This window comes from Nesoenas mayeri (assembly GCF_963082525.1).
Source record: "Nesoenas mayeri genome assembly, chromosome: 3".
Classification (NCBI taxonomy): domain Eukaryota; kingdom Metazoa; phylum Chordata; class Aves; order Columbiformes; family Columbidae; genus Nesoenas; species Nesoenas mayeri.
In genome coordinates this window covers 98,026,850-98,039,509 of record NC_137544.1, presented here as the reverse complement: position 1 = coordinate 98,039,509, position 12,660 = coordinate 98,026,850, and the positions used below count along the sequence as shown (strand labels likewise).

Genomic DNA, 12,660 nt, shown 5'->3' with positions numbered 1-12,660 from the left:
TTTTGCTTCAGTACCACTTATACCAGAGTTTCTCCGTGAAGGTTTTCTATTTCTCTGTTCCTGAGAATGACATTTGAAATTTGATATACACTGGTCACAGCTGAACTCAAGACATCTGTGGGGCCACTGATGGCATGGTCTTTTCCTTTGAACAATGCCCTTTAACTTCGTAATGGGAGAAAAATGAATGCAGACTTCTCAGTACACAGCAGCTGCATTAATGTCAGACTTAAAGGACATGCAGAACCTTGTGTCTGTCTTCTTCTGGAGTTAATTCACCTCCGTAACCCTTATTTAGTACTTGTGGTGCTTGAAGCTGTGACAAGTTCCCTCTTAATTTTTATAGCTGTCAGAAGGGACTGCCACCCAGCAAACTATACATGGTCTAAAACCTTTCACCACATACTCCATTGGTGTGGAGGCTTGCACCTGTTTCAACTGTTGCAGCAAAGGACCCATGGCCCAAATCACCACGCAGCCAGCTCCACCCTCGGAGCAGCCTCCCCCGCAGATCCGCACCGTGACCTCCAGGAACGCCTCTTTCCAGTGGAGCGCACCTCAGTCACCCAACGGCATTGTCACCAGGTAGGAGCTGCCACCCAGCTGAACATGCCCACCTCAGCCAAGGGTGGTAGCAGAACGATTTTCCTGGACGTGGGCTGGAATTGCAGGACTAAAAGCATTGGAAGGTTGTGACAGCCATGCTGCTCCTTCCCAGTGTTGGTGGGGAAGTCCTGTGTGGCCTAAATGCCACCTGAGAGGTGTTGTGAGTGGAGGTAATTGCCTGACAGCTGTGGCTGCACAGCCAAAAAGTTGTGAGATTAACTGGCAGTGAAAAGACAGCTGCATCTTGTAATTACGAAGGCAAATCCTGATTTGCAGAAGTGAACAGCAAGGTAACAGGCTTCAACAGTTTCACTGTGAGTGTGACTGACAACCACAATTGCTTGTTGGCATCTTAGAGTTGGGGCCAAAATCTCCAAGGGAGAAACTGGGATGAGGTCCATTCTCTTCTCTAATAGCCAGACATACAGCAATTAGGATGAAATGTATGTTTGGCCCTTACGCTATTAAGGCTCTTGATTAATTGAAATCTCAACTTTGTTGTCAGCTATGAGCTCCATGTGTATATGGCTTGTCCCCTGAACCTACAGCCAGCAGTGAAGGCTTGTAGTCCTGGCCCAACTGAGGTGAAGTATACAGGAAAAGGACAGAGTGCCAACGTGTCCAACCTGGAGCCTTATACGACCTACAACCTGCGAGTTGTGTCTTACAACTCTGTTGGCAGCAGTGCCTCGGAATGGATTGGTTTCACTACAGAAAAGGAGCGTGAGTATGACAAATGGTTCACTGATGACCAACGCTCACTTCTGATGAGCAGGGCTGCATAGCACCAAATGACTTCACTTCTGTGAAAGCTGATGTCCTCAGAAACCTGCTCTTCTGGTCACTGTGACTCTGCTGCCCATTCATTGAAATTCTGCTCTGGGGCTTGACTGCTCATTCCTTCAAAAATAATTCTTTGCTCATCATCTGAGATCACATCCTCTGTCTCAGGAGCCTGGAAAGCTTTTATTTTACTGCGAATGGGCAGAAAAGCTGCAGAACATAAAATGTTCAAGTATTACCAGAAGAGTGAGGTGTAGTAATAAATAATCCCTAAGTAAAGTGGAGACCTTGAGGGAGGCCTGGTGATTCTTTTCAGGAACAATCTTACTATGCTAATTCATGCCAGATTTCTGCCAAGGCTCGTGAGAGTTTTCCATGGATGTCATCTGAATGATTGGATCCTTGTTGACAATGAAGTAAGCATTTGTTGCTACCCATCTAACCATCACAGGCAATACTTGAAGGCCATGTGGTGGCCTGCACAGAAATTTAACGTGCAGGACCTGTGCCTACAGTCAGAATAGATTTTGCCATCAAAACTGAATTTGTAGTAGTCTAACATCAGCTTTTATTAAAAAGATCTATAGTGCTGTAGCCAGAGTCATTCCATAACAGATGAGACTGGCATTTCACCTCAGCCTGCCCAGTCAGGGCAAAGAGGATGTTCACTTTTTATCATATAGTCTTGTGTCAGGGTTTCAGAATCAGCTTTCTAAAAATCCCTTTTATATCACTTGGTAGTTCTGCCTAGTAATTACTAAAAATCTATCGGCTACATCCTTAGCTGAAAATTTCAGGTAGAACAGCCCCAGATTTTCTTTAATGTCACCACTGGGAAAAAACAAACAAACAAACAAACAAAAAGGCCTTATCTCTACAGCTGTGTTTTATTACATTGAAAGCTAAAAAGCTAGAACATGATAATGAACTTTTAAATGGATAAAATTCATAATGAACTGGTGGGACATATAGAACACAGGGGTTTGAAAGCCATTTTTAACCCCTGCGTCCCCTGGGTCTGCAGTCCTTCTCTTTCAGTCTTGCTTTTCTCACCTTGCTGACCTCTTCACATCGGGTCTCCTGAGTCCCTCTGAATGTCTCCTTCACCTTGCCTGGAAGGTTTGCTTTAGTGACAGGGAGCAATTAGCAGCAAACTGCAGCTGGACAAGCAGCTTTCTTATGAACAAACCAGTATGTAGTGGGCGCATGGCTTAATGGCAAAACCACAAGAAAGGGCCACCTCAAACTTCAATGAAGTCTTTTGTTAGCAAGCTGTTGAGCCCAACTGATGAACTCTTCCTCCCTGAAGTGAGTTCTGGGTTTCTTTCCTCTCTGCCTGCTGTCTGATCTTGGTTTGCTGAAACCCCGTGTTTTCATGTATGTGCGTGTGTTAAAAGATCATCTTGGGCAATTTCTTGGGGCTTCCAAAAGAGTTCCTTAGCAGTTCGGTTCCCACAGCCCAGCATGCTGCAGCTGAACTTGCAGAACCTCCTGTGGCTCCCTGTCCCCCACCTTAAGCTAGAATTCAATTTATACAGTTTTAGTGTTCGTACCATGTACAGAAAGGCAAAGGAAAGGAGTTCTAGGTCTCTGTTTTAAAGATAGGAGATATTTCTGCTTTCTCAGTGTAGAGGCTGGCATGCCACAGCAGCTTTCTTGTTTCCCCATGTGCCCTCCCTACCCACACATACATATATGAGAGAGGGAGGGAGCGTGTGAGACAGAGAGCTTGTATCATGCAGAGTCTTCTTTTCTGCGCTGTATAACTCAGTCATGCCTGTTGGCTTTTCTCCTTCTTTCACAGCACCTCGGTACATGGCTCCATTCTCCGTTGTCAGCAATTTATCTACCATCCACATAGACTGGAGCCGCACTTTTGTCCTGAATGGCCGCCTGAAGGAGTACGCGTTAACTGAGAGCGGGCAGCGCATCTACAGTGGCTTTGACACAGAGCTCTATTTGCCAAGGACGTCTGACAAAAGTCAGTTTTAATTTCCTGTAGCTTTCTCTCTGTGAAAGGCTCTTGCAGTACATTAATGTTATTATGTGCCAAATTTAAGAAAAACTCTCCATACCCATCCCAAGCTAAGAGCACAGGAGTGTACTACAGACACACTGAGATACATCTAGGCAGATGCTTGAAACAAAAATCCTTGGAGCTGAGCTTCCTCTCAATCTTGTTGCCTGTCTGGGTGAGACTGTTCTGACTCCTTGTGAAGGCCAAGTTTTCCCAAATCCTGGAGCTGCATTGCAGTTCCACCCTTCAGGGCTGCACTCTGGGAAATGAATGGAAATCTAAATCTTCAGCTTCAGAATAGGCTGCAGCCTGCATTTTTTTAAAAAACAAAACTAAGTCAGTACCTCTTGGAATCAGCCATGTGTTGAAATTTAGTTTCTCTTTCAACAATTTGCAGTCTTTAAAATAAAAGGAAACTCTGTAAATGGTGGGGGAAAGAAAAAAAATTTTAAAAATCTGGTTTTAAGTTGTTGAGGGCTTTGTATTTTAAAGGATTTTGTCATTTATTTTTCACTTTCCTGCAATGGTGCTAATAATTTTTTTACTTAAACATTCTTGACATTTTTATATCAGCCATTAACAGAATATGAGGAATTTAGAACAAAATTATGAATAAATTGGAAGTTGACAACTACATGTCATTGGAAGAGGGAGGATTGGGTGGTGAAAGAGGAACATATTTTGTAGCAACCTCATAGTGGGAACTACCTGTGACCTGCCATTGTTCATAGTTTGTAAGTTCAACAGCCATGTGTAAGGGATCATGAGGCTCCGATCTGGGTCTCAAGTGGGTTATGATGTGCTATGCCTGTCTGGCTTTTCTCAAACCTGGACATCTCTACTGGTGGATTATGGTGACAAAGCAGCATCTACAGAATTCTGATTTCTCTTGCTGACAGTATTTTATAACCTTTTTGCCCAGCCTTTTTGTTTCAAGTGACCTGCATCACCGATGAAGGGAGTGCCATGACACCGGTCATCAAGTACAACACTGCAGATGGAGTTGGTAAATATGTGAAGCAACTACCTTGCATCTATTCATTTAATGTGTTTGTGGTAGAAATGTGCTATGTTGTGCATGCCAGACAGGATGGCCCCTCACTGAAGGATCAGGGGATCCCTTCGTGCCTTAGGGTATGAAGTATGTAGGTAACATGCCTTTTGTTTTTGCCATGGATGGATTTGTGCTCCTTTCACAGAATCACAGAATCACAGAATCGACTGGGCTGGAAAAGACCTCAGAGATCATCGAGTCCAACCCTTGGTCCAACTCTAGTCTGTTTATTAGATCATGGCACCAAGTGCCATGTCCAATCGGAGTTTAAAAACCTCCAGGGACGGCGAGTCCACCACCTCCCTGGGCAGCCATTCCAATGCCTGACCACTCTCTCTGTAAAGAATTTCTTTCTAATATCCAGCCTAAATCTCCCCTGGCAGAGTTTAAGCCCATGCCCCCTTGTCCTATTGCTGACTGCCTGGGAGAAGAGACCAATCCCCACCTGGCTATAACTTCCCTTCAGGTAGTTATAGAGAGTGATGAGGTCACCTCTGAGCCTCCTCTTCTCCAGACTAAACAACCCCAGCTCCCTCAGCCTCTCCCCATAGGTCTTATGTTCAAGTCCCTTCACTAGTCCATCATGATCAGCTTCAGATCCTCTTTTCATATGCGTAATAGTTTTTTCTTGTTTTTTTACATAATTATATTGCTCAAAAATGTAGTGGTTTTGCCTCCTGAATAGAATCTGCTCTGTTCCAGATTTTATTTCCAAATTAACACTATATCAAACTCTAATCCTGTCCTCCCGCAGTACTCCTCAGTTTGACAATGAAAATACACATCCTCTCTCCTCCCTGCATCCCACCCACCCCAGCAATGGGCACCTGCCTGCTCCTTTCAAATAAGCAACCAGCCAGTCTCTGCAGTTTCACCTGGGGTGTGTTCCCCTAACCAGTCTACAAGAATGTCATAAGAGACACCATAAGGACCCCGTTTATAACACCTTCTCTTTCTCTTCTGTCCATGAGGCCTTTGCTTGTTTTGTGGAAGCGAAGGAGTTTGCTGTGATGAAATTCCATAGAGTCGTTGTCCATTGAGTAGTAGACATCAGTAAAAAGTTTCAGGATTTTCTCTCCTTAGTTTCCTGGAAAGCAAAGCTCAGCTCAAACCATTTCAAACTGACATATTGGTTTTAATTCATTTATTTATTTTTTGAGTTGCATCTTGTTCAGCTTCTTAAAAGAGATGGGCCTTGTCTTTGCAATTATGCTTTACACTGCGTTGCCATTATATTCCTTTTCATACTCTCACTCCATCCTCCCGCAGAATTTCAGGCAAGGCTGCTGTGAAGGCATTATAAAATGTTCCCAGTTATTTTACATCCATCACCTTCCACAGTCTGCTGCTTTTTTTCTTTTGGTTGCTGCTTGTACCCAGAGTGTGCTGCAAACTTCATCAGCACTGCAGGCAACTTGCAGCAGAGACTTGCAAGCAAAGGTGATGGAAAATCCTTAGCAAAGAGTCCGGATATGCATGTAGGTTTGCAAATAACCAGGAAATCCTGTCACTGAGATTTCTTATGCTTGTGTTGTGTATAAGCAAAGCCAACTAAGTGGCTGTTTCTCTCTAACAGGTGGGGGAAGAAGTAATAAAGTGTTTCTTCTTGCTTGCTTTTATATTAATTTATTACTCATTTCAGTTCAGTCTTCCTCCCTCTCTCTTTTTAACTGCACAGGCCTGCCACTGCACAGTGCTGGAGAGAATGTCCTCTGTCTGTATTGCTCTGAAATTACTGTAGTCATTTCCACTCTTCAAGGTTACTTGGAGAACCCTTTTTTTTCCTCGCATTCCACCTCTACTGCCTCCTTTCTCAAGAGCTGCTGATGCAGTGGTGATTTCCAGCCTGAGCAGCAATGCCAGAACTTTAAGCAGGGTCTCTTGAGGGTAGTAAGCTTTTTATTATAGCCCTCTAGCATATTGAACCATTATGCCACCTTGAACATAAGTGCAAATAAGCACATGACGACAAAATTACTTAAATTTCTGCCTAATTTATTAGCGAGGAAAGGGATAGCATATTGTTAAACACTTTCTGAAATAACATTCCCTTTCTCCCCTAATCCCTCTTGATTTTTACAGGCCTGATCTTGACAACACCTGGAGAGAAGGACAAAGCGGAGTCCAAACGTGTAAAATTCTACAATGAGTTGTGGTTTGCAGTGCTGATGGTAGTTCTAGGTTTGATCATCTTGGCTATTCTTCTCTCCTTGATCCTTCAAAGGAAAGTCCACAAGCAACCCTATGCACGAGACAGACCTCCTTTAGTTCCACTTCAGAAAAGAACATCACCAATGAGTGTGTATTCATCGGGTGAAATCCATCCGGTACGTTTGGTAAAATGCAGTTTTTCTCTGTTCATCATGTTAGACTTTTATCTGTACTGCCCTAAACATACACAGTTTTTCTTCCTCCTTCCACCATTTTGTTGCACTCAAGGCTACCAAGTGAAGGCTGTTCAGTGTAGGAAAAGGGCTATCTAGTGTACCTATGTGGGCACAGAGAGCCACGCTCAGTCCAAAAAGAGAGTTCTGTGGCACCTGGTCTGCAAGCCCTGAAATGCTTCTGATGCCTAAGACAAACTTTGGGTCTGGAGTCACAGAAAATGCAAAGCCATTGATGTCACCTGATGTTAACTGACATCTGTAACAGAAGTGAAAAGGCCTCGGCATGCTGTGACAATGTAGGTGATAAAAATGTGCTTTTCAGATGAATCTTTCACGTGTTCCCAACTATCTGTTGTGGATGGGTAACCAGGCTATGCCTGACGGTCTTTGTCCGGCATCTGTGAAACATGCCTGCAAAAAGCAGGACTTATGGAGCGGCTGTTTCTTTCTGGGATCCACCCACCACACAGCTGGGCTGCTCTAGGATGAGCTGCGTGCCAGGAAGGTTTGGGGGAGAGCGAGTGAAACCTGGGGACCTTCACAAAACGTGTGTGCGCATCTGTGCACACAGAGCCACAGCGGGACCACTGGAGGGGTGGGAGGAGGACTGCTGGGGAGTGATAAAAAGGAAGGCCTTGCATCATTTTTATTATGAAAAGATACAATTCTGTAACAAAATGGATAAAGAACATGTTCTACCATGTAGCAGAGTAGTAGTGCTGCCCTACCCTTTGAGGGAAAGCAAGACAAAAGGAATATGAAAATTGGTATGAGACTGAGAATGGGAGCAGCGGTGCCTTCCATTTCCATGCTTCTTCCCAGGCGCAGATCATGAGATGATTCTTCTTGTCACTTCTCAGCTTCTTTTTCCTGTGAGCGCCATCAAGCAGGATAGTGACTCCTGCATCCTTCACGCATTCTGTTCCTTCTTGTCTCCATGCCAAGAAGCTGCATCTGTGCCTTGACGAAGGAGCTCTTGGAAACAATGGGATTTCCAGTGTGCCCCTTCTCCTGGCAAAGGCTAGGAGCATAAGAAACTTCTTTTTTTTTCTGGTCTCATGGTTTTGATTCTTTTTCTGCTACAGCCTGTCGTGTTGTTACTCTTGACTTTAAAATGCCTTTGCTATTGGCATGCCTGCACAATTCCTTTCCATGTTCCTGCCCCTTGACACCTCCCCTCCCCCCTTTTTTTTCCCATAAGCTCATGGACTTTCTTAATAGAAAGGAGGATAGTACAGTGCATCAGTTGAAGGACTTAATCTGAGTAGTTAGATCTACTATGAAGTCACATAATTGCTTGTGATTTACAATTGTCAGCGAGGTCATGTGGCAAACAGTTCTGGCTGCCCACGTGGTACTTATTAAAAGTTAAATCGTGCATCATCTTTGCCCATTCCCCTACTGCCCCGCACCCTGCTACATTGCTCCCCTTCACAGAGCTGCAGCTAATTCACACCATCCATAAGGAATGGACCATACCCACATCGCACCCTGTCTGCCCTAATGCTTTTCCTCCTTCTCTTTCATCTCAGTTCGAGACCATTGCTGACACATCCGATTCATCAAGCAGCGTCACTCTCAAAAGTTACACAATGCACTTTGAGGTAGAGTTGTTAGCTTGCGGAGTTGCAAGATGTGTGATGTGCCAGCTGCATGAAGGCATCTCACATTGCATGTTTCTCCTGGTGGGTGAATGTCTATTCCCTGGTCATGCTAACTCAAAAAAAAGGAAGTCTGCTGACATCCCCTTGCTGTGCAAGTCTGGGCAAGCATTCTGGTAGCCCAAAATCTTTGAACTTCTGCCTGTTGACTACTTTTTTTAAAAAATTAGGGGTATATGGTTTGTTTTTTTCTTTGCTTTTAAATGATATGTTTGTCCTACAATGGGGAAAGGTCCTTTTTTTTTTATTTTTTTTTATTTTCTTTTATTTTCTTCTGTTTGTTTATAACTGTGCATGATTTTTTTGAAGCATGGGTTTCTCTATTCCACTCTTCCTTTGGTGTTTTTCAGATAAAGTGTTTGATACCACGCCCTTTATTTTTGATTTATTAGTTTGCATCTTCCTTGTAGGGGCTGGCAGATACAAAAATTCCAGGAGCTGGTTCTCCCACAAGCAACCGCAGTTTCCGTCTTGCATCTGGGGCGAGGAGACCAAGCCAGAGCCAGCTAAGTCGCACATATTCCCAAGCCTCCCTTCATCGCAGTGTCAGCCAGCTGCTCAACCTCTATGACAAAAAGTCTCTTGTTGAAGAATCACCTTGGGATGCCATTATTCGCAATCATCGCACTGCTGGCCGTGGCTTGGTAAGGATTCCTGTTCCTCTGATGTTGTTGTGTGTCAGCTGCTAGTGATTCATCTGTTCTGTTAGGATCATGAGAAGGTCTAAACATCTAAAGCTGCTGGAGATGCAGCCAAAAGACTCAAGAGTACATGGTCAGAGGTTAAATCCTCAAAATCCTTCCTGCCTACTGCTGTCTTCTGGAGATGCAGGTGATCATACACTGCTCTTATGTGAGGGGATGGGGGTTCTACATGCACCTGTCTATGGTTTCCATCAAACTAGTAACTCCACGGCCTAGCAGGGATGTGCACCATGAAGAACTCCTTTCTATTTGGTCAAAACTCACAGGCTTGTCTCTTCATGCATTTCAGCAAAAGTACACCCGTGAGGAGGGACTTCTTCCCATCCTTCGCACAATCAATGCCAGAAGCAGGAGCTTTTGTTCCTCTTCTGTGACCCTGGACTCAATTGCTGACAAGACCTGCTATCTGGACTCTGCTCAATTGACGCAGAGATCATGTGAATGCTCAGATCTTCTGGCATTCGTGACAAATGACTTTCATACTCTGCTTACGTGGGACTAGGAGGCTGGGGAGGGGCAGGCAGAGTATCTGTCTTCTAATATAGGACAGGACAGGATTGGCCAGTGTCACCAGCAAGGACCCGAACACACAGCTATAAGAAGTTACACTTCTCAAATCAAGGACAATGGCAACTTCCCTTCCTGTTTGCCACCAGGAAACAAGCTCTTCAACCTCCACTCCCCCCAGCTTCCACCATTCCCTGAGCAAACGTGTGGGAAGGGATTCAGGGGCCTGCAAGTTACAAGTGTTTGCTCCCAGAAAAAGCTGACTAATAAGGTTCCTAAAAAGCTGACAGATGGGGTGAAAGACAGGTGAGGTGGTAGTAACAAAGTTAGATGGAGTGTGCAGCTACCATTGAGTGGATCTTGTCCAAAATGCAAAGTGAACTGGAGAAGGATGGTCTGGCACACAAATCCAGGCAGCTTCCTTGGGCTTTCACCTTCAGCACACCAAATGGCTAAAAGGGCTGGGACGTATAGGCACGCAGGGGTGTTGCTGCTGTACCTGCTTAGCCCCTAAGGGCAGAACCAAGGAAGCTGATAAGGCTTAAATAAGAAGACAGGCAAAACCCCTCAAGGTACCGGTTAATCTTCCAGCCCATGGATTGCCTGAGTCAGGGGTGGTGTGGCTCAGCCTCATTTCTGAGAGCCATCACAACCTCATGATTTAATTCCTTGGAGACTATTGCCCAACTGGGCTGTACCTCCATACCATCTCTCATTAGCCAAAAGCAGGGCTTCCTGACAGTAAGGAAGCTCTTTCTGTATCTGCTTATCTTGTGCTATCACCATGATTTGGTTTAATTGGTTTAATTTGGTTTAATATGCTGGGTGTTGGTTATGTTGGAACTGGTTTACAGAGTAGTCCAATGAGTTTCAGAAGTGATAGGAGCAGGAGAAACACTTTATCTCACTTTTGGTGGCAAACAAGCCTGAAAGCATGACCTCGGCTGTTTTTTAAAATCAGTGGCAATATATACAAAGCCAGGCTCTATACATTGCTTTATGTTGCCCTGAACCTAAACTCTCTGCTCCTGTGTTGCTCAGCTACTCTCCTGCAAACAAACCTCCTGCAACACTTTTCACTCAATTCTTCCCTTTATTACACTCAGTAGCATAGGACTGTCAGCAAATTTTGTTCATGCCTTTTTCCATCTTGCAAATTAATATACTGAATGAAGTGGCCCAGGACACACATCTGCAGTAACACTGCTGGCGATCTTTTTATGCTATGGAAACGGTTTATTTCTCTTCTGCTTTCAACTCTTTCTCTGGCTCAGTGCATTAGCATGAGTACAGCTGGAAGAAGCTTAGACCCTCCTTTAGAGGCCTCAAGAACAAAAATCTTACTTAAACCACAGGTGACAGAGTTGTTATACAAAAGAAAAACATAAACGTGTTGTCTTTTCATCTCTCCAAGCTCCCCATCACACAGCAACAAACACTTATATTTACCATTTGTCAGATATATATAGTAATTGATTTTTATTTTTTTTTTTTTAACTAATTGCTTACTATGAAAATCTACTTGGTTTGGATTCTGGTGCTTGAATGCATTAGTGTCTTCCTTCATGCTAGTAAGAATGGGAAAACATGTAGAGAGAAACTTTTATCTATTTCAGAACCACTTTTTAGGGGGTGAGAGGAAAGGGAAATAAAGGAATCACCTTTAGTCTGGTATGACTTTGGCTTACATGTATTTTTTTTCTTTCCTCCCTCCTAACAGTATGTAGATGAAGAAGATCTTGTGAGTGTCATCAAAGGCTTCAGCACAGTCACCAAGGAGCACACCACATTCACCGACACCCACCTCTGAAGAACACAACCACCTTCTCTAGAAAACGCAAAGAGGGTGACTTGCCAAAAGCAGCCTGCATGGCCTTTGGGGGAGGGGATATGGCTATTGCTTCCCCACCCCATGGCCATTAGTTAAAATATAAAACCGTTTGTTTGGAAGGGATGGGGTGGGGGTAAGTTGGCCTTTTTTTCCACCATCACTTTAAACGTGTAGTAAAAACTGTGTGCTAGCACTGACCTCTCAGAAATGTAAGAGAACAGTCTGAAAATCCCAAAGTCACGCAGTAGTAGCAGACTGTGAAGGCAGAAGCTCTCATCTCTGTTTCTCATCCAATTTTCACAGTCAAAGAGGGTTGTGAGGGTGGGAGGGGGGGCAGCGTGTTTGGTAAAGAAAAGTGTTTTACCCATCCAAAGACCAGCATGTGGCTAACAGGGACCTTCGTGGCAGGATAGTTGTGTCTTTTCCTGGCCTGACAAAGCTCCACCACAAAATTGTCTTCATGCACAGGTGAATAAACAGCAAGTGAAGGAATTCTTACAGAGTTGCTTTAAACTTTGCATTCTCTCCCTCTTTCTTTCCCTGCCCCCGTCTTGGCTCAAGTTAAAAAAAAAAAAGCCATTAATTAATGCTTAATTGCAAGCATGCTTTTCAGAGGTAGCAAACCTCCTGACCCACTCCCTATTAAACATTTGCTGTCACAGCCTTCCCTTTTGCTTATGTATTACTAATCTACAGGCAATAAAATTTGTTCACCACCCACAGTAAACTAGGAGCAAACAGCAAGCAGCCAGTGCAACACAGGTAGGAAATACCATGTCAAGGCACTTGTAATTGAGAATTATTATATTATACCATGACAGTAAACCTACTCGCATATTAGTCTCCATCCTTTTTCTGAAGAAAGTGACAAGGAAGCCCTCAAGAGACTGCCACTTCTGTGTATTCTGCCAAGCATATTTTTATGCATACTCTCAGTCACAATCAGCAAAACCCATCATCTTACACCATACATTTTCAGAAAGTACAAGCAACACTCCTCTGGCCATTTATTTGGACTAAGAGGCAACGTAGTGTGCTATTTTGAACAGCTTCCTCCTTAACCTGCACAAAACATTTCAGATTTCAAACAGCAGCATACAGAACAAGGAT

General features: G+C 44.0%; 1 protein-coding gene across 1 annotated transcript in view; it reads left to right on the top strand.

The window, feature by feature from the left end:
- Window positions 1-11,529, top strand: part of USH2A (usherin) — a gene marked incomplete at its 3' end in the record, with an annotated part of 383,577 nt that extends 372,048 nt beyond the window's left edge. Inside the window, exons 65-72 of the mRNA XM_080341535.1 lie at window positions 347-585; window positions 1,112-1,329; window positions 3,194-3,370; window positions 4,329-4,412; window positions 6,543-6,787; window positions 8,380-8,451; window positions 8,919-9,152; window positions 11,440-11,529. Coding sequence (XP_080197661.1) covers window positions 347-585; window positions 1,112-1,329; window positions 3,194-3,370; window positions 4,329-4,412; window positions 6,543-6,787; window positions 8,380-8,451; window positions 8,919-9,152; window positions 11,440-11,529 — 1,359 coding nt within the window. The remainder of the gene's footprint in view (window positions 1-346; window positions 586-1,111; window positions 1,330-3,193; window positions 3,371-4,328; window positions 4,413-6,542; window positions 6,788-8,379; window positions 8,452-8,918; window positions 9,153-11,439) is intronic.
- Between the last annotated feature and the right edge of the window lie 1,131 nt (window positions 11,530-12,660).